The sequence below is a fragment of the Rhagoletis pomonella genome, unplaced genomic scaffold (genome assembly GCF_013731165.1).
Source record: "Rhagoletis pomonella isolate Grant_MI unplaced genomic scaffold, Rhpom_1.0 Rhpom_scaffold_00002, whole genome shotgun sequence".
Taxonomy (NCBI): Eukaryota; Metazoa; Arthropoda; class Insecta; order Diptera; family Tephritidae; genus Rhagoletis; species Rhagoletis pomonella.
Genome location: NW_023458556.1, coordinates 90308469 through 90331188, shown reverse-complemented (window position 1 = coordinate 90331188; position 22720 = coordinate 90308469). Strand labels below are relative to the sequence as shown.

At 40.6% G+C, this 22720-nt stretch overlaps 1 protein-coding gene across 3 annotated transcripts in view; it reads right to left on the bottom strand.

Moving 5' to 3' along the window:
• Positions 1-12115: 12115 nt before the first annotated feature.
• The window catches only part of LOC118734159 (spectrin beta chain), a 119986-nt gene continuing 109381 nt past the window's right edge, over positions 12116-22720 (bottom strand). For all 3 annotated transcript variants that reach the window (XM_036463878.1, XM_036463877.1, XM_036463879.1), the window contains 3 exons: positions 12733-12836; positions 12510-12676; positions 12116-12452 (listed from right to left, as the gene is read on the bottom strand). In XM_036463878.1, coding sequence (XP_036319771.1) covers positions 12266-12452; positions 12510-12676; positions 12733-12836 — 458 coding nt within the window. In that variant the 3' untranslated portion in view covers positions 12116-12265. The remainder of the gene's footprint in view (positions 12453-12509; positions 12677-12732; positions 12837-22720) is intronic.

Here is a 22720-nt window from a genome sequence, read left to right as displayed (position 1 = left end):
CTCCAAGCAGATCTTCCGATCCTTATACTCCGCTGGAGGTTATACAGATACGTTTTTAATAGTGACATCGAGAAGATGTACCGACAAATTTGGGTGGATAGCAACCATACCAAATATCAGCGGATAGCTTTCCGTACAACCCCGAACGAACCTGTAAGTCTATACGAATTAAAGACTGTAACCTTCGGGATTAATTGTGCTCCTTACCTCGCGATAAGGACACTTTTACAACTGGCTGACGATGTAGAAAGTTCTTCCCCAATAGCATCTAACATACTACGAAAATGCATGTATGTGGATGACGTGCTAGCTGGAGGACACAGCATCGACTCTACCGTAAAAGCAAGAGATGAAATCTCTGAAGTGCTACGGTCAGCCGGTTTTCCGCTAAGGAAATGAACCTCAAACTGTGAGGAAATTCTCAAGGACATCCCAAAAACGGATCTACTCAGTGAAGACTTTTTGGCATTCGAAGATACTAGCACGGTTAAGACTCTTGACATAAGATGGAATGCCCATACCGATCTATTCTATTTCATGGCAAGACCATTGGATTACCGCGAGACACTTACAAAAAGGACGATACTATCAGCTATCGCCAAGCTATTTGGTCCGCTAGGATGGCTTGCTCCAATAGTCGTCGTGGCCAAAATAATTATGCAGAGTATTTGGCTAGAAGGCACAGACTGGGATGCGACTGTGTCTTCTACTACTATGGAACGATAGCAGAATTTTACCAAACATTACCATGAAATAGACAATATTAGAATACCTCGATGGGTACACTTCTCACCAGGAGATGACATCGAGATACATGGTTTCTGCGACGCATCAGAAAAAGCATATGCGGCTACGGCATACATGCGCGTCAAAAGAGATGACAAAGTTTTGGTCAACCTTCTTTTGGCAAAAACCAAAGTAGCTCCTGTCAAAACTATATCGCTACCTCGACTGGAGCTTTGCGGAGCCGTGCTGCTCGCAGAAATCATAGAATCCGTAATCAACAACCTCAACCTAGGGCAAGTGAAAACATATCTTTGGACAGATTCGACCATCGTACTCGCATGGATACGAAAGCCGCCTTGTTCTTGGTTAACTTTCGTCGCACACCGAATTAAGAAAAGAGTAGAAAAAGTCGGTAACAGGGACTGGTTACATGTAGACTCGGCTTCGAATCCAGCCGACTTGGCCAGCAGAGGATTGGCTGCGTCAGAGTTGGTGACCAATTTTTTGTGGTGGCAGGGACCTTCTTGGTTGCAAGAAGACAACTCTAAATGGCCTGCTCAAGAAATTAACTATCACACAGAAGTTGAAGAAAAAAGGGCACACGCTTATGCATCAACAAAAGTAAATGATATCGATATTCTTGACCGATTTTCATATGAAACCGAAAGCTTTGAGAGTGTTAGCATATGTCATGAGATTCCACCGAAGAACTCACCCGCAAACAAAAGCTTTATTTCAGGAAAATTCTCGTTTAATTTCATCAGATGAAATTAAGACAACGACACAGATCTTGATAAAAATCTACCAGAAGCAACACTACGGTGAAGAATACAGGAATTTGAAAACTAGAAAACCCATCGATGCCAAGAGTGAAATCCATCCGCTTAATCCGTTCGTCGACAAGCACGACATCATCAGGGCTGGAGGTCGCCTCGGAGCATCCCAGGACTTAGCATATAATGAGCGCCATCCAATAATTATCCCGTATAATTGCAGATTGTCTCGTCTTATCGTCCTGTTGATTCACCAAGTTTCCTTGCACGGAGAAAATCCACTCATGCTACGCCTTATCCGTACCCAGTACTGGATTCCCATGGTAAAAAACATGATTAGGTCTACCATCCACAATTGTAAGATCTGTACGATCTACAAAAAACAATCTCAGACGCAAATTATGGGTACTCTTCCCCAGGAACGCACTACGTTTACGCGCGCGTTCACGACTACGGGAGTAGACTTTACCGGACCTTTTGAGATCAAAAGCTACCGCGGCAGAGGTTGTCGAATATCCAAATGGTATGTTTGCCTATTCGTTTGTTTCACTACTAAAGCGATTCATTTAGAAGCTACGAGTGATCTTAGTACCCCATCCTTTCTAGCAGCATTTGCTCGATTTGTGTCTAGAAGAGGAAGCCCGAAAAATGTCTACTCCGACAATAGTACAAATTTTGTCGGAGCTTCGCGTTCTTTACGATCCGAATTCAAAGCTTTCTTGTCGGACGCGCGAGACAAAACGACTTCTAAATACAACCATCAAACACTTACATGGCATTTTACACCTGCTGACGCTCCTCACAAGGGAGGACTCTGGGAGGCAGGTGTAAAAAGCTTTAAAGACCACTTTAAAAAGGTGGCATCCGCTCACAAATACACCTTTGAAGAGCTTAGTACGCTTTTATGCCGGATTGAGGCATGCCTCAATTCGCGACCACTGAGTCCCTCTTCAAATGAGCCAAATGATCTGGAGCCGCTTACTCCAGGCCATTTTCTCACTGGTGGACATCTTATGGCTCCGCCAGAACCTGATGTGAATGAGAACCCTGCCTCCATCGTCAATCGATGGCAAAAACTAAAAGCACTGCATCAGACGTTTTGCAGGCGATGGAAAGTGGAGTACTTAGCCGAACTACAAAAGCGAATTAAATGGAAGCACCCCAAGGAGAATATGAAAACAGGTGATCTTGTAGTTATCAGGGAAGACAATCTACCCCCAACTGAATGGAGGTTAGGGCGAGTTGTCAACTTACACCTGGGTACCGATGGCAGAGTGCGCGTAGTGGACATCCTGACGGAGAAAGGTCAAGCCACTAGACCCCTATTGGTTCTGCTCCCGCCATACAACGATGGAAACTCGGAGCCAACAACCGCCTCATAAATTACCCTTCATCTTCTTCTTCTTCTTCTTCTTATTTGGCGCTGTAACCGCCTCAGCGATTTTGGCCGAGTCCAAAACAGCACGCCAGTCATTTCTCTTCTGTGCTAACTGACGCCAATTGAAAATGCCAAGTGAAGCCAAGTCCTTCTCCACCTGGTCTTTCCAACGCAGAGGAGGCCTTCCTCTTCCTCTGTTCCCAGCATCGCGGCCCGCGTTGAATATTTTCAGAGCAGGAGCGTTTCTGTCCATCCGAACGACATGGCCAAGCCAGCGGAGCCGCTGAATTTTAATTCGCTGCACTATGTCTACATCGTTGTAAAGCTCATACAGCTCATCGTTAAATCGTCTGCGATATTCGCCATCACCAACGCGTAAAGGTCCGTAAATCTTTCGCAGAATCTTTCTCTCGAAAACTCCAAGAGCCGCCTCATCAGATGCTTTCATTGTCCATGCTTCCGCACCATACACCAGCACAGGCACGATGAGTGACTTATAGAGTGTGATCTTTGTACGACGAGAGAGGACTTTACTTCTCAATTGCCTACTCAGCCCAAAGTAGCACTTGTTGGCAAGAGTGATTCTCCGTTGGATTTCAAGGCTGACATTATTATTGGTGTTAATGCTGGTTCCCAAATAAACGAAGTCGTCTACTTTTTCAAACTTGTAACTGTCAACAGTGACGTGGGTGCCAAGACGCGTATGCTCTGACTGTTTGTGTGCTGACAGGAGATACTTCGTTTTGTCCTCGTTCACCACCAGACCCATTCGCTTTGCTTCTCTATCCAATCCCGAGAAGGCAGAACAGACGTAGCCCTTGTTTTTACCGATAATATCGATGTCGTCGGCATACGCCAGCAATTGTACGCTCTTATAAAGTATTGTGCCTGAGCGGTTCAGTTCTGCGGCTCTTATTATCTTCTCCAACATAAGATTAAAGAAATCACACGAAAGGGGGTCCCCTTGTCTGAAACCTCGTTTGGTATCAAATGGCTCGGAGAGGTCCTTCCCTATTCTGACGGAGCTGGTGGTATTGCTCAACGTCATTTTACACAGCCGTATTAGTTTCGCGGGGATACCAAATTCAGACATCGCGGCATAAAGGCAACTTCTCTTCGTGCTGTCGAAAGCGGCTTTGAAATCGACAAATAGATGGTGTGTGTCGATCCTATTCTCGCGGGTCTTTTCCAAGATTTGGCGTATTGTGAATACCTGATCTATGGTGGATTTTCCAGGCCTAAAGCCACACTGATAAGGTCCAATCAGCTCGTTGAGGGTGGGCTTCAGTCTTTCGCACAATACGCTCGATAAGACCTTGTAACCTATGCTTAGAAGGCTAATTCCGCGGTAGTTGGCGCGTATGGCGGGGTCGCCTTTCTTGTGGATTGGGCAGAGCACACTTAAATTCCAGTCGTCGGGCATGCGTTCATCTGACCATATTCTGCATACGAGCTGATGCATGCACCTCATCAGCTCCTCGCCGCCGTACTTGAATAGCTCGGCTGGCAGGCCGTCAGCTCCAGCAGCTTTGTTGTTTTTCAGCCGCGTAATCGCTATTCGTACCTCGTCATAGTCAGGCGGTGGGACAGCTAATCCATCCTCATCGACTGGGGACTCGGGTTCGTCTTCCTCACTACTTTCAGCGCTGCTACCATTCAGTAGGTTATAAAAGTGTTCCCTCCACAATTTAAGTATATTCTGGACATCGGTCACTAGGTCGCCATTGTTGTTCTTACAGGAGTTCGCCCCGGTCTTGAAACCTTCCGTAAGTCGCCTAACCCTCTGGTAGAATTTTCGGGCATTCTTCCTGTCGGCCAGCATCTCAAGCTCTTCGCACTCACGTATTTCGGCCTCTCTCTTCTTATTGCGGCAAATACGTCTCGCTTCCTTCTTCAGTTCCCTATAACGGTCCCACATGGCTCGCGTTGCGCCCGATCGCAGCGTGGCCCTGTAGGCGGCATCTTTTTTCTCTGCGGCTTCTTGACATTCCTCATCGTACCAGTTGTTCTTTCGGGCTCGCTGAAATCCAACTACTTCTTCGGCGGCGGTACTTAATGATCGGGAAATGTGGTTCCACTGCTCGCGTACGTCGGATTGTTGAAGAGTGCTCTCAGAGAGCAGGTGTGTGAGTCGAGTGGCGAATAGATTGGCCGTCTGTTGTGATTGCAGCTTTTCGACGTTAAGCTTTCCTTGCATTGTTGGGCGCACATTTTTTGCTGCACAGAGGCGGGTGCGTATCTTGGCTACAACAAGATAGTGGTCCGAGTCGATGTTTGGCCCTCGGAGTGTACGTACGTCCAAAACGCTTGAAGCATGCCTTCCGTCTATCACAACATGATCGATTTGGTTTCTCGTTTTTCGATCCGGAGACAGCCATGTAGCTTGGTGGATGTTCTTATGCTGGAACCTAGTACTACATATTACCATATTTCGGGCCCCGGCGAAGTCGATCAGCCTCAGTCCGTTATCGGACGTTTCGTCGTGGAGGCTGAATTTTCCGACAGTGGCGCCAAAGATCCCTTCCTTGCCCACCTTGGCATTAAAATCGCCAAGCACGATTTTGACATCGTGTCGGGGGCAGCGCTCATATGTACGTTCCAAGCGCTCATAGAAGAGATCCTTGGACGCCTCATCCTTCTCTTCCGTCGGGGCATGGGCGCAGATGAGCGAGATGTTGAAGAATCTAGCTTTGATGCGGATTGTGGCTAGACGTTCGTCCACCGGGGTGAACGCCAGTACTCGGCGACGGAGTCTATCTCCTACCACGAATCCAACACCGAATTTGCGCTCCTTTACGTGGCAACTGTAGTAGACGTCGCAAGGCTTCACGCTTACTTTACCTTGCCCCGTCCATCGCATTTCTTGGATGGCGGTGATGTCAGCCTTTGTCTTCCCGAGGACATCAACCAGCCGGGCAGAGGCACCTTCCCCATTAAGGGTCCGGATATTCCAGGTGCATACCCTTAAATCATAGTCCTTTATACGTTTGCCGTGGTCGTCATCAGAAAAAGGGGGTCTCATCCGAGGCTTGTTGGAATTTTTCATTGGGCGGGGTTTTAACGTGGCGGGACCCAAACCCAGCGCACGCGAAGTTTTACGCCTTCTCACTTTAGCTCGCTCCCAAACGGGTGTTTGGTTGCTACCCAGAGGATACGTGGATATAAATATCCGGACGTTGTGAGCTGCGATTTGAACCGTACGCACAAGAATCGCTTCTGGCCACTCCCAGGTGAATGGCAGTCAAAAGTTTTCCACTTCTGCGCACGGAACCATCCTCCAACCCTACCCTTCATCGCCTTTATTATATTCCACTTCCTTTTACCACAACATTCCACTTCTAGGTAATAGGAGGGATTCCATGTCTAACTTTTTTAGAGAACGTGTTTTAGTTTACCAGGGAGTATCTTTTGTTTTGTTTCTTTGTATTTGCGGTGATGGTTCTTACCCGAATTACCCCGGGTTGATCTGGCTACACAAAAACGACCATCCTCAGATCTGAATCCATAATTAAAATAACTGCAGAAGTAGCGAACTACGACGCCACAGAAGAAGAAGCAAACAGTAGAAAACTAGCAAGTTTAACAAATGTACGATATGTTTTTTGTTTCAAATCCGCTTTATTTTGAAGGGGTTGCATAAACTGAGTAGGCAATTTATAGTGTAGACCCGCCCCGAAAAGAATAATTTAAAATAATAATAAAAATATTTAAAAACTCACATATCTTCGGTTCCAAAAGGGTTCGGAGAGAAAAATTGCCAATCAGCTTCTTTTTTCTCTTAATCGAACGATACGCAGCATGTAGTTATGCAAGCAATCCCTGATAAAAACACAAATCAATTAGGTCTCCAATAAACGGTTAACAACAAAAAAAAGAAGGTAAAAACATAAAACCTTGTTACCAGACCAACGACATTTCCAACAAGGATGATGATGGAAGTAGTAGAAAACCAGGATACTACCCCGAAGAAAACCGTCAGCTGCACTGAGGACCCGCACGCCAGGCTGGAACCTATACCATTAAATAAACACCCTTAAAACCTCATTTTGATTATACAGATTCTGTGGAGTTGACCACAGTTTAATCGGCGTCCACGGCTGCTTTTCGAACATAAATAATAACTTTTTTAATTACTTCCAGTGAGAAAAACAAAAAAAATCGGGAATCTATACGTATTTTGTTTCTGATTACGAACACAGCTTTTTCAAACCAATACCTTTCAAATCAGTGGAATTAATTAAATTAATTAAGTAAAAAAAAAAATATTTACATACATCGCTCATTAGCAAATCGCAGCAAGATTGTACATTTTTTAAATTTTTTGAACTTGTTAATGCAAATTATTGTTGACAAAAAGCAACCGTGGGCCCCAATCCTACACACAAATTCTTGCGAAAAAAAATGTTCCCAGCACGAATTTGCAACTTCCCTACTACTTGGTATTAGTACGTTTGTCTGGTACACTTCAACTTAAATAGTTGCTACTATAAGCTTGCAAGCTCTGTCCTTTGGCTTCATATGTTTTTAAATTAACTACACATGTTTGCTTTTTTATTTAGTCTATTTTTTTAAATGCAGCATTTACTGTCTTTAAGAGTAAATCTTTTTATTTAATATCATACTAAAAATATTAGTTTTTTGTTAATTTTGATATTCAATACCTTCACACGATAGCATAACATTACCGCTTTTATCCACTTCTTCAGTATGGAACGGTGTTCCAAACATCAGCAGAGGCAACGCAGCTTCCGTGTATCGCCCGATTTGATATAACCAGGCTGAGACTCCATTTCAGTTAAGTTTATGCGATTACCAAAAAGGTGCGGTTATAATCAAATAAATATGGATTTAAAGGTCCCGTGTTGAGCCGATTTGCCCGTATATTCAAGACTCGTATTGGCTGGCAAAGGATACAGCTCAAATTGAGTAGGATTTGACGACCATCAATTTAAATTATATCGGCTATAACTTGGATATTTCAAGAAATCCATATATGTGACCTGGTCTACGAAAAGGGAGCTTACGTGCGAAAACCAGTTTTCTGTGAAAAAGCTGTTAAAAGTAAGCAACTCGTTTCGTCAGTTTCTCATTATCTCGTTAATTGTTCTCCGCGCCGGACGTCCAGTAAGTGTTGTTGTTGGTCCAGTAAGTGTTGTTGTTGGTCGGAATATTATTATAGTTCATCGTGAAAGTTGCTAGTGTATTTTGTTCATTACCAATAAATTATATTTTGTCGTATTTTTACTCTTCTTTCTTTACATTTTTAGTACACTTCTAAGCAAGTTAGGATTTTCTGCTTTTCACCACGTGAAAAAGCATCTCATCTTCCATCCGAATCAACCAAAAAGTGAAAATTGAGTTTTTGACACCTAAGCCCCCTTTCCGTAGACCAGGTCACATATTAAGTCAATCGCGCGGACTGCCGTGCACTGCTTAATTCGGAGTCTGAAAAGAAAAAAATATTAGTGTTAATTGCAAATTAAATTTATTAATTTTTACAACCTCTACAAACTTCTTACCTGCGATTGCGTAATTCCCTGGTGTATGAATGTACTTCCCATCCCATTCTTTCAATGAAATGAATGAATTTTCTTCATTGGCATATGTGTGAAACAGGGCTCGGACTACTCAAATTATTTAGTACGCACCACTCTAACAATTGGGATAAATACAAATTTTCGTAGTAGCCGGGGGTCATCCTTTTCACATTCGCAATATCACCAAATTGGATTATTTCACATAATGATCAAAGTAATAACCTTTAACTTAAACATTAATTTTCATTAAGATCATCGTCATCCATACCTAAATATTGACATGAATTAAAACTGTATTATTGAGTAGATTTTTTAATAAAACGTACTAGAGTAGATTAAACACTTTTCTAAAAAGTACTAAACCCATGTCAGAACGTAGTGACGTCCTAGTACGGGTGTATAAATTCACATATACTTCTATCTACATACGTTCCACAAATGGAAAAAACATATGTTGATACATACCATCGCACCATTCGATAATCGTTAGCTTTGCTAACCTAAATGCATTTTTCGCACTTAAAGAGGCATTGTCATTAGGAAATATGAATGCACTAACTTTTTGTAGTTATTTCACATATTTTTACGTAAAATTCTAAAGGGAATAAGACATTTGTAATAAAATCTAATATTCAACTTATGAATTCCGCTGCATATGAGCTACCCTGTTTTTAGCCGAGTATCACCTACAGTGGCATTTTTGGGTGGCAGGCTAGTTGTAGGGTTGTGAGAATGGCTAAAAACTCTCCATGTGTATATTAATACGTTTTTCGCCACTTTTAATCTATGAAGTTTAAATGCTAATTACGAATATTAGTAGATGAAGTCATAATGGAGATAATCAGTTTCACAAGTGCACTTAATTTTGGCACCTCTAAATAATAACTGCAAAGTTACAGTCTTCGATATAATTAAAATCTAACTCTGCCCATGCATCCCTGCACAATGGAATGTATGGCATTTGTGCGATCCATTTGTCATTTTCGTGGGTTGCAAACTTGGATTAAGCCATATTTACACGCGTTAGTTGGAGAAGGGCAATTGATAGAAAATAATGCCACGTTCAGACGGACCAATCTTGTTGCAATTAACAAACGATTTTTTTTATGCCAAATGCTTAAATAATTCCCATCTTATTCACTCGCCACCCAACAATAAAAAAGAGAATCAACTGCGAACAAGTTGAAAAACAAAATTAAAGCAGGAAATATTTCTGGAAAAAATGGGTCTCTTCAGCACATTAAAACAGAAGGCCATGCAGAACCCTCAACGCTTTGTTTTGGCGTGCCGATTGTGTGAAGGGAAACACCCAATTCGTCTGTGCCCAATTTATCGTGCCAAGACACCAGAAGAGAGGCTACGGGAGGCGCTGCTAGGACGTTTCTGCGGCAACTGTCTTTCTATGGACCTCAAAACCGAAAATTGTACTAGCGATGCGAAATGCCGTCAATGCAACGAGAAGCACCATTCTACCCTCCATATCGATGAATATAGACTCATGGAGGTCAGAGAATGAAACCAGCAAGCCTTGGAGCGTTCAAGTAGAAGAAGAAAACGCTGATTGTGCGATATCCATTTGCGCCTCTGACTCTGGAAACGAGACTAGGCCTCTTCGTCCAGAAAATGAACTGAGCGAATTATGTGAGTCCGGAGCGGAGACTATGCCTCTTCGCCCGACCACGAATAGGGGATCGGAAACCAGGTCTTTTCGACCCCTGCTCCAACATGAACGCGACAACTTAGAAGACCGAGAGCATACACGGCGTCTTGGGTTACCACGCAGAATTCAGCGACGGCGCAGTGGAAACTAGGCCTTTCCGACTGCGTCGACAGAACGACAATAGGCTTGCTCCTAGATTCCGCCAGGTAGCCACACCCGACATGTTCCGCAACGGGCTCCCGGGACAACACGCTATCGCGGGTCCAACATTGAGCCCTATGATTGCTATTGCGCGGACAGCAGTAGTAAAAGTCGAGGCGATGGGGCGCCTTCATCTAGTCCGCGCTCTCATCGATAGTTGCTGCGCCACCACGATAATTTCAGCGGACCTAGCTCGGGAATTGAGGCTGGAACAGACGCGAGTCGGAAATCAAACGGGTTGCGTCTTATGCCTTCGAGGAAAGCACGGCGATAATAACCGTATTCCGACCCACGCGACGGTTAAAACGAACTACCACCGCGTATCGCTAGCCAGCAACGTAGATCCTGCCGTCGCCACAGCATACCAGCACATTCGGTTGGCCGACCCACATTTCTATAGTTCGACGCCCATTCGCCAAGTCCTCGGCATTGACGTTTACGCCGTCGTAATCCTGCCGGGTATACTCCCAAATTCCTTTGGGCCTCTGCTAGCTCAGAGCACCATCTTCGGATGGGTGCTCTCTGGCGTTACCAGAGCATAAACATAAACAGATACATTTATATTTATAACTTTTCTGATTGAATGAATTTCTACATATAAATTTTTGAAATTTATTTTTATGAATCTTTCTTTTTCTCAATAAAAGTGCACTTGAAAATGTCCACGTATCTTCACTCTTATACTTTACATCTCTTCCCCTCAAGCAGCAACTTAGGTTCGAGGAGAACGCATGTGAAACGATGCGGGACGACGAACGAGGAATCTGGCTCCTCTCCAACGAAACCAGAGAAACACATTTTTTATGAATTTTTATAATATTTTGTTTGGACATGTATATAGTTGATCTGGTAGTTGCTGCATAAATGTTGGATGTTGCTTGCCGAAAGAGGGCCAGTATGTTTAGGCCTTCACCCTAAATATTTCTATATTTTTGCGACCCGCCCTAATGTTGGCATATGTGCATATGTACACACACATACGTGTGCACACGTACTAATATTAATTCGCGCCGTTAACTAAAGTTTCCCGCCGGACAATAAACCTTCGTTAAGTTTCCGCTTAATATCGGTTGTCCGGCGGTCCGATTTAAAATCCCGCAAGTCCTGTACTTCACTTCGGTTTAGAAGATCAACGCGAGCGCAGCAGCTACTAGGCCACTCCAGTCCAAAGGTATTTAAATATTTTGTTATACCAACATATATATTTATATATTGAAAATAAATTGACTCTGTATTGAATTAACACTAAAATACAATATCTTGGTTCTATTTATTTCTTTCTGCTAAATTTACACCGGAGCGTGATTCGCAAACGCCCCCGTGTAAACAGCCCATATAAAATATTATATCGAGTTTTATATAAAATTTAACTATATTATTATGAAATATTAATTCTTTTTAGTCATTAATACATTCTTTTTACAAAAATAGATGTAAACGTAACTATTTGATAAACATATATTTCCAAAATTTATAATATGAAATACTATCTACCAAAAAAACTAAAATTGGGTAACGCTACATCAAATTTTTACAAATGAGCAACTGTCAAAAACCGGCTTTTAATAAAAAGTTGTATATACGAAACTGCCTTCTTCTTTGTATCATGCGTTTACTATTTAAAATGTATGCGATGATAATGCCATACACATCATCAATGTTGCCATATTTCGCACTTAAGTAGAAACTCGTAAAATAATATGTTTTTATGAAATACTGAAAATTGGTTTTCGCGTTCTAACGCTTGAAGCGAAACTTTGCGCATACTCCTCCACTTTCCCTAGGCTTATCTATCTAAAAAAATATCAAAGCAGTAAATAAGGGAATTTTCTTATATGTATACGATTTTAAGGAATAAATGTTTTATTGAATACATTAAAATGCATACATGTTTTAAATAAATAAGATACATATACATACGTTTAGCATATTTGTCGTGCAATTTCGTAAGCAAAATTTAATAGAATAATCTTTTATGAACGTCTTCACTTTATTTCTTTTTAAGGGTAAAGAATGATCTGCGCTTTGGTTCATCCTTCTGTGAAGTCGCTGGTAATGTTTGGGATCTGCTTTCAGCAACGGTTGCTGACTCACTTTGGGCTTTAAGGGACGATACCCACAGCGTCATTTCATCATCATCATGTGCTTGCAATAAAAATTCGGCACCGCCAGAAAGTCTAATGCAAAAATATATTTGATAATTCAAACTCTATGACGAATCCATCTCTACTCACTTTATCCTTAACACATGCTTCTTTTTGGTATAGTCGGTCGCAATTTGAATACCTGCGCCCTGTAAATCATAACTCGGTTCTCCACGGAAAGTCAATTCAGGATTACTCTTATAACCCTTTTGATCTTTGAAGAACGACAAATGGCCAATTTTTGCGACAACGTACACCTACAAAATAAATTTAAGTGACAAGCTTCGTGTGAACTTACATTGACAAGCTTTACCTTATCCCAAGACCTATTTGAGGCTTTTTTCGTAGTTGACTCCCATTCATGTTTTCTTGTAAGGTAACCCTCTTGACCCTCGCCTGCAGATATAGTTGCATGCTCTGTATTGGAGAAAAGTTCATTTTAGTAATTAATACATATGTGCATATTAGTACATGTGCATGGAAATAGTCGTGCTCATGAAATTCAAAATGCTCTTATAGAAAGAGATCTAATTACACCTTTATATCTAAACTAGTAAACCTTCGAAGCTCCTTAAAGCCGTTTTAGCAGTATTGTCACTGAAAATGTCTTAAAGTTAAATTTTTATTTATCGTTTACCACCTCTTATAGGCGCCATAGACGGATCGTCTGACTCACGAGTTGAGTCATGCCAGAGTCATGTTGGTGTAACTAATACATATAGTCACTCACAGACGTATTAGTAATTTAGGTTTTTAACAACATCAAAATTAGTAGGGGTGCCCAAGAGGGGATTCGGGGATTTACTCGAGCGCGTGAGATTAACATATAGGGGATACCCTGCATCCTGATGAGTACCTCTGCCAAATCTAAGCCATCTATGTAGAGCCGCGCGCATTGGAGAGCTGATCAGAATAGTAAACAAAATTTATAGGTGGATTTGCTCGAGCGCGTCAGATTAAGAAATAGTTGGTTAATTACATGCTGAAAAGTGTGTATGATAATAGTTGCTCGGATAAAATAATAAGTGTTTACAATAATATGTGTTTGGTTGACTGTGCATCTCAGAAACGGAATTACTTTTTTAAACCGTCAGATTAAGAAAACCCCTCCAGATAATCGTCAGATTATGGAACAGGACGACCAGGGCATCGAGATGAACCTTCTGTATGAAAATCTGACGCGCTCGAGTAAATCCTAATGACCTTTTTTTTTTTTGCTACTTCAAGAAGACGCCACGAGCTTGCGTCACATCTGAACCGTCAGATTATTGAATGGGAGGTTAATTCGGGCCCATTTAACATCCCTTGTGAATATCTGACGCGCTCGAGTAAATTTTTTTGGTCGCCCATTTTTCACCCTTCCGTACGCCCACCCCCACCATGCAAACCGGCAGATTAGCATATTTCCGTCATAAGAAACCCGTTTGATTTATTCACTATCAATATCTGAGGCGCTCGAGTAAATCCATGTAACTGTTTTTTTTTTTAACATTTTTGGAAGCCTGTAGATCCTCCACCCACCGCTGTAAGGAAAAACATCACATGACCTTTTTTTCTTCCCATCATATAGTCTTCAAAATCCAATAGGTCAAAATGACGCTCGAGTAAATAAATCCCGATTTAGCATTCTAAATGTTTTCCATCACAAATCTTTTTCGTTATTTTTCATTTCAAATATAGCTTATTCTATAACAAAAACCATATACAAAATTCTTGAAAACTTCGTACAAAATTCATGAAAATCAATCAATCGCTGATTTTTTAGAATTTTTTTGTCCAGGATGTTGCACATTTTCTTCCATAAAAAATTGATTTCGTTCATGCCTTTATGGAAAAAAATGCGCAACACTTTCGACAAAAAAATTTTAAAACATCCGCGGTACTTTTAGCTTCTTGAAACTTGCACTTTATTATACTAGAATTGACTAAATTTGACCGGGCTAAAAAACTGCATACCGACAATTTTTCTAAAAATTATTATTAAAAAGTTTGAAATATTGTCGATTTTTTTAAGTTTGATTCAATTTATGAATTTTTTATAAAGTTTGCAAGGATGATTTATATGGTTTTTGTTATAGAGTGAGCTATATTTTAAATGAAAATTAACGAAAAAGATTTATGATGGAACATTTTGAATATGTATTGTGAAAAAACTAAATCACGAATACTTCTTTGAGTGACTGTATGTATTTATTTTCACTAACACATCCAAACCGACTTATAGCGATCTAAAAGGTAAAATCGTTTAGATCCCAATAATGGAATATTTTTTTTTTACTTGCACTATGATATTAATATGAGCATACACTAAAAGAAATTAGCTCGGATTCATCTATATAAAAATGTTTTAAATTTTTTAAATTCTAAAGAAATTTCCCCTTTCATTTGGTACCCATATTTTTATTCTACATTGCACTGAATTTTTTAAATAATTTTTGGAATTAATCATATCTTTGAAATTACAAAGTCCTTTAAAATAAATCCTGACGTCAGAGAGAAAAACTAAAAACGCAGCTTTACTATATTTGGCCCATGGATTCGCGAATATATTGATTTTTGTGTGCAAAATTGACAATTGCACGGTGTTATATTTATAAAAAAAAATTAAACATTAAATAAACATAATAAATATGGACAAAATTGCTCGAAATAAGGAGTTTCTTTACCTCTGCCACTAGTATTATGAAATTCTTTCAACCACAAAATACATTTGTTGACTCACATTTTTTTGCATCGAGCTTTATTCGACATACCTTAAGTTATTTTATCAGGTATGTACGCGCTAAAGTATTATTAAATGCGTATACACTTTATTACTGTCTTTTGTTTTGTTACTTATGAACTAATTTTCACTTTAAATAAAAAAGTAGATATATTTATTATTTATTTAATGGTGCAAGAGGTTCTCAAACAATATTAAAGACTTTTTTTCGATGCGTTCTCTGGTTGCTATTTTGGAGCTCAATAAAATCGCGATGATTTTTGAGACTTTTTTTGCTGACTGTTCTACGCTTTTTTTTCATATAAAAAAATTTCATATTTTTTTTCATATGAAAAAAAATTCGAAGGACATTCAGCAAAAAAATTCTCAAAAATTAACGCGAATTTTTAGACATTTGAAATTCGCACATTATTACATTAAAATTTAATGGGCTATAAAACTGCGCATCTGAATTCTTTTTAGAAATTCGTATTAAAAAGTTCGCGATTTTGCTGAACTTTGCAATTCTTCTTAATTTTCGAACACTGTTTCATTCTTGGATTTAAGTGGGGTTTGCTAAAATATGAGCTATATTTTAATACAAAATTAACAAAAAGATTTTAGCATGTAAAACATTGCGAATATTAACAAAAAAGAGCCGTATGCTGAATTTTGAAAGTAGCTGTACATAGATTACGAAATTCATAAAAAAAGTGAATAACAATAACTCTTGTAAAACTTCGAGTTTTGCAAAATTGCTCAAATTATATATTTTTTTCATGGTTGTAAACCGAATAAAGTGATTTGTGCGAAAAAATCCTGACCGTCCAATTTTGGCTGGTCCACTTGAGAGATTTTCACTCATATAAGAAAAACGAAGTAATGTATACATGCACAGTTTCGGTTCAAATCCGAAATAATGCATATGACAAAAACCGACTTAAAACCGAAATAATGCACATGACAAAAACCGAAAGAATCTCAGATATATAAATGAAACTCATTCATACATACTCAGGGAAAATAATAGCTTTAGATTGCCGTTATATAGGACAGAAGTGGATAAAATGAACATATTCTACAAAGGATTAAAGTGTTTTAACGAACTACCGTCACAAACAAGAAATTGTGAAAGCATTGCCAGTTTCAAGAGATCATTACTTGACCACTGTCGAACACTACCTATCAGATAGAGGCTCGGCATGGAAACAAATCCTTTCCATCCGGCCAGGTTGCTCTGGATCCAATCCACTCAGACAGCTTGCTGAATCTCCAAATCTTGACAGAGTCGAAACACCAATCCCCGAAGCACCGTCCTCCTACCCTATCAAACAGTGTTGTTCTGGATCTAGTCCATTCAGACAGGGTGTATAACATCGGAAATCCTGATCGAACCGAATCAATAATATGAGAAGTGAGGGTGCAGATTGGAAACTAGTCCTTTCCAACTGCCCAAACAACTGAAGCTACAATATGAGAAATAAAGGTGCAGATTTGAAACTAGTCCTTTCCAACTGCCCTAATAACTGAAGCAGCAATGTGAGAAGAAAGGTGCAGATTGGAAACTAGTGCTTTCCAACTGAAGCTACAATATGAGAAGTAAAGGTGCAGATTGGAAACTAGTGCTTTCCCACTGCTCTAACAACTGAAGCAGCAATATGAGAAGAAAGGTGCAGATTGGAAACGAGTGCTTTCCAACTGCCCTAACAACTGAGGCAATAATATGAGAAGTGAAGGTGCAGATTGGAAACTGGTTCTTTCCAACTGCCCTAACAACTGAAGCAATAATATGAGAAGGGATGGTGCAGATTGGAAACTAGTGATTTCCAACTGCCCTAACAATACGGCCTGGAACTTGCCTGTCTAGACCACTAGTCTAGTTTGCCTGCTCTGCCGTATGATTGGGAACTGCAATTGCGTTTTCTTGGAATTTCCGACCTTATACTCGATTATTCAAATAAACTGAAGTGGAAGGTCGGAACTTTTTGGAGGGGGTAATTGCATATTTTTATTCATGCGGCCAAATATAGACATATGTAATATAATATATATAGTTTTTGTATACATAATTTTATATTTAATTCATAACTTTAGCAATAAGAACATTACAACTCATATACGTATGTATGTACGAATATCATAGTTGTATTATTAAGTCATAAGACTGTAACAAATAAATAAATACAATAAAAATAAATAAAATAAAGAGTGCATACATGAAAACGAACTTCTTTCTGTGTAGCGCTTAGTGATTATGACCCTTACTAAGTAGAATCCTCCTTCCTTTGTTGCCGGGAAAGAGGGGCGGAAGTATGTTTGCGCATAACTTCTTTTTGCGTAGGCGGCCTTCGGTCGCGGTTAGGGAATATAACCCTTACTAAGTAGAATTCTCTTTTCTGTATTGCCGAAAAAGAGGGGCGGAAGTATGTTTGCGCAGAACTTCTTTTTGCCTAGGCGGCCTTCGGCCGCGCTTAGGGATTATTAACCCTTACTAAGTAAAATTCTCCTTTCTGTGTTGCCAGAAGAGAGGGACGGAGGTATTTTTGGGTAGGCGGCCTTCGGCCGCGCTAGGGATTATAACCGTTACTAAGTAGAAGTAATTTATATTAGAAAAAACGAATAATGTATATGTGAAAAACGAAGTATTGCATACATGCACAGTAGGCTGGGTCGATTTTGTATGGGGGAAAATATAAGGCATTCGACCGTATTGTAATAGTAATATTTTGATGTCTTAGGTCTAAGCCAGTTGTTATTGGCCAAGAAAGATTAATTTAAAACTTATCTTTAGCCCGCGCAATCGTATCAAAGTGTATGAATTTTGAAAATGAATCTTTGGCTAGTAATATCTATGGAATGCGTTAATTGTTATAAACAGGACGATATATCAAATTAAAGGCTATTAAATTTAGTACCTCACGTTCATTTATCATTTTTCAATAAGTCTACACGTTTTTAAGATATTAAGATAAAACTTACAAAAACTATAATTTTCCCTCATGAATTTTCAATTCTTCATTACTTCAGCAACCAAGTGAAAAATACAAAAAAGTGAGACGAGATTTATTTCAAACGTTTTAATATTTTCGGATGGTTATATAATATTAAAATGACCATGGACTTGGTAACACCGATTTGGTTAGTTTTCAAGATCGTGGTGAATGAATGTATTGTCAAAGATTAGGAATCGTTTGACAAGTTAATAGTATTTTCAAACATATAAGTATTTACATACATTAGCATAATACAATTAGGGTGAGAAACGCCCATTTTAAGTCCATTTATGTAGTTTTGAAAATTGGTTCGGAATGGTTTCATTAGTCGCCGAAGAAGCACATACTTCGCGGTTTCTAAATTTGCCGTTATATGAAAGTAGGGGATGTGCAATAAGTGTTTAGATATACATAAATATTTTAGTTAATTCCATTATGTGAAAAAGTGACTGTAGATGAATGCAATAGTCTTTAACATATTCTGGGATATCCTTTTGAGGACTCTCCGATTGGACGATATTGCTTGGCATTCAGCTTGAACGAAAAAAAGTCACTCACTGGCACACTTTTCTGTAATCCGGTTCTTTCATTTAAAGAATATTTATACAATTGAATAGAAATTTTTTTTTAAGAAAAAAACTGGAGATCCACTTCAGTTTTTCGATATAACTTTACTAAATGTTACTCGATCGGTACGTAATAATTACCAAATTTAAGTCGAGACTTACTGTTACTGATTTATGATAATAACATGATGAAAATCGTTCAGATTATAAACAAATTATTTAAAAAAAAAAAAAATGTTGAACAAAATTTTTGGTTATCTCACTATATTTGCAATTTTTATATTGTATGCATAAACATAAGTACATTAATTATTGTTTCTAGAAGTTGTACCTGTTCAGTGTTTCCATACTCATTTGCATAAACAATATTTTTCCACGATGATGGAAAATTATGGCTTTTCTATTAGAGTTGCCGAAATTGTTCCTAAATTTGCAAAAATTCGCAAACTATAGCTAATTTTCAAAAAAGATTAGAATATTTGGAACCAGCGACCTAAATGCACGCCAGAAATATTAATTCTGTTCTTTACATCTTTTGACTATAGGCCAGTGCAATTATCAAGAGAACAATTAAAATTTTATTGAAAACAGATAACTTTGAGATTAACGATAAGCTAAAGGGCTGCGAGAAATGATATTTGACATTATCATTTGCGTTACCGGATTCATTATCTAATAATATGCAACAAACCTTTTTGCTGAACCCAGAATTTTTAACAGAAATTGGTCTTATTTGACGAGTGTGCTGTGAGTCACTTCGCGTTCGATGCGCGGGCTCTTACAACTAAAATAAAACACTAATGTTTTGCAGGCTTGTTGTTGACTTCATGACAATATATTTTCACTATTACCAAGGGATTTGAGAAAAATTAGATTTTCGACCCGCCCTAATGCACAGTTTCTATTGAAAACCGAAATAATGCACATGTGAAAAACGAAGTATTGCATACATGCACAGTTTCGGTTAAAAACAGAAATAATGCATATGAAAAAAGCGAAGTAATGCATACATGCACAGTTTCGGTTGAAACCCGAAATAATGCATATGACAAAAACCGAAATAGAGCATACCTGCACAGTTTCGGTTTAACCGAAATAATGTCTAAATGTGCAGTTTCCATATGCGCAATCTTGGTGCCCCGAACGTACTTCTTCAAAGTTTTGGTATCGTCAAAGAAAAAGTAATAATTGTACAGTCAGTAATACCGCTGCAGATATCGACGTTGTTCAAAAACACATTTATGCCGAATCGAATTCTGCGTATTTTATGTCTGACGTGTCGGCATTTATCTCTTATGGTTTAAAAAATATATAACAAAATATTGTGAAAAATATGTTTTTTACATTTTTCGCAAAATGACTATAAAAGATATCGCAAATACGCATAATAGCTTTGTTGTAGCTGGATAAATTTGAAACATTATATATAACAAATGTGGGAAATGAAATTCTCTACATATTTGAATTTAAGCATTTTTTACGAAAAATGCAAAATTAGCTTGCAAATTGCAAAAACAAAAATCCAAACGTCTCCCGAACCACATGAAGCTCCTTCAATTCAACTGTAACGGGCTACAGAGCAAGATTGAGGAGATAACCGTCTTCATGTGTCGGCATGGTATATTAATAGCTGCGGTCCAAGAGACGAAGTTGCACAGCAATTCAACTTTGTTGAATTGCGCCGGGTACAACGTGCACCGTCGAGATCGCGAGCGAGATAATGGTGGTGGCTTAGCGTTCATCACGCACCACACCGTGCAGTATCGTCTTATCGAAGCAGGCATCGACCGCAGGGATACCACCCTAGAATGTCAGGGCATCGCTATCCGGTCAGGCGATGTCGAGCTCGAAATATTTAACATATACATACCCCCTGTCACCTGCTGCCCGGCAGGATATCACCCTGATATAGGTGCGCTCCTCAGAAGTGAAAACCGTATGGTAGTAGGTGACTTTAATGCGCACCACGATCTTTGGCACTCAAGCCTGTCAAACGATCGTAGGGGAACAGACTTGGCTGAGCAGATAGACGATTCGACATTCTGCACAATGAATGACGACGCACCCACCAGGATTATGGGTAACTGCAGTAGCTCGCCAGACATCACAATAGTCAGCGCTGGTCTGATAAACAGCATAACGTGGCGACCTATGCTGACTCTAGCATCAGACCATCTACCCATAGTCATCTCGATTGATAAACCAACCGCCTTTGCCTCCGCCAAACACCGGACCTATATCAACTTTTCTAAAGCTGATTGGAAAGGTTACGCGGAGTTTACCGAAAACACCTTCGCAGCGCTCCCCACACCAACCGACGTCCATCTCGGTGAACGTAAGTTCCGCAGGGCTATCACTGCTGCTGCAGCTCGCTTCATACCGGCAGGATGTATATCGGACCCACGTCCAAACTTCCCTGCCGAAGCGGCTGTCTTAGCCGATGAGCGTCAGGCCGATCCCGGAGAACCCCGTATCAGGGATCTCAACGCGGAGATTCGGCAACTTGTAAACGTACATAAGCGGAAGAAGTGGGAGGAGCATCTGAAGACATGTAATTTCACCTCTGGTGTGAGCAAGCTTTGGTCAACCGTGAGGTCATTGTCTAATCCGACGAAGCACGACGACAGAGTCGAAATTTCATTCGGCGACCATGCCTCGTCGGACCCGGAGCGATGCGCGAGCTATTTTAGCCGGCAGTTCATACTGCATCCTCCGGTGGACAAAGCCAAGCGTCGAGTGACCAGAAGGCTGCACAAACTGCCAACAACTGGTGCCCCCCTTGCTTTCACTTGCGGTGAAGTTCAGGTGGCCATCGGGAAGGCGAAACCCTCCAAAGCGAAGACACTCGAGGCCTTGCTACTCCCGTACTTCACAAACCACCTGACCCCAGCGAAGCATCAGCATGGTTTCCGTAAAGTGCACAGTACAACAACAGCACTTAACGCCATAAACACTCAGATAACTCGTGGCCTTAACCGTAACCGTCCCTGTGAGAGAACGATTCTAGTAGCGTTGGACTTGTCAAAGGCGTTTGACACCGTCTGCCATTCCACGCTACTAGAAGATATAGAGGCCTCCTCTCTCCCACAGAGGCTCAAACGGTGGTCGGCAAATTATCTGAGTGGTCGACATTCGTCGGTAATATTTAGAGACAAAACGAGTAAGCGGCGAAAAATAAAACAGGGGGTTCCTCAGGGTGGTGTCCTTTCCCCGCTACTGTTTAACTTTTACATTTCAAAGCTCCCTCAACCACCAGAGGGAGTCTCGATTGTCTCCTATGCCGACGATTGCTCGATCATGGCGACTGGGAATGGAATTGATGACCTGTGTTCGAAAGTAAACGGCTATCTCTCCGAACTTTCTCGCTTCTTCACTGCAAAGTGTCTAGCCATCTCCCCTACGAAATCCTCCGCGACCCTGTTCACAACCTGGACGATGGAGGTCAGGCTACCGCTGGGGATTCACGTCGATGACACACCAATTCCGACGGTGAATAACCCCAAAATACTCGGAGTAACATTCGACAGCCTGCTCTCCTTCTCTGCGCACTCAACCGCTATTGTCAATAAAATACAGAGCCGCAACAAGGTCCTCAAGTCGCTAGCCGGCAGTACTTGGGGCAAAGACAAAGAAACGTTGCTGGCAACATACAAGGCAATAGGCCGGCCGGTTTTGAACTACGCAGCGCCAGTGTGGTCGCCAGGGACTAGTAGGACGCAGTGGACGAAGCTACAGACGGTACAAAATACGGCACTTAGGACAGCGACGGGATGCCTCTTGATGTCGCCTGAACACCACCTGCACGGCGAGGCGCAAATGCTCCCTGTTAAGGAGCATAATATAATGCTCTGGAAGCAGTTCCTGATCGGGAGCCACAGAAGTGGCCACCCAAGCAGACAGCTGCTTGCAGAGGAGCCCTCGCCTAGGCACGTCAGGAGGCATCTATATGAACTGACGGACGAAGTCCAGAGGTTCATTAAGCAACCTCTGGACCCGACAGCTTACAGACAGGCCCTGAACGGCATTCACAGGGACTCAGTC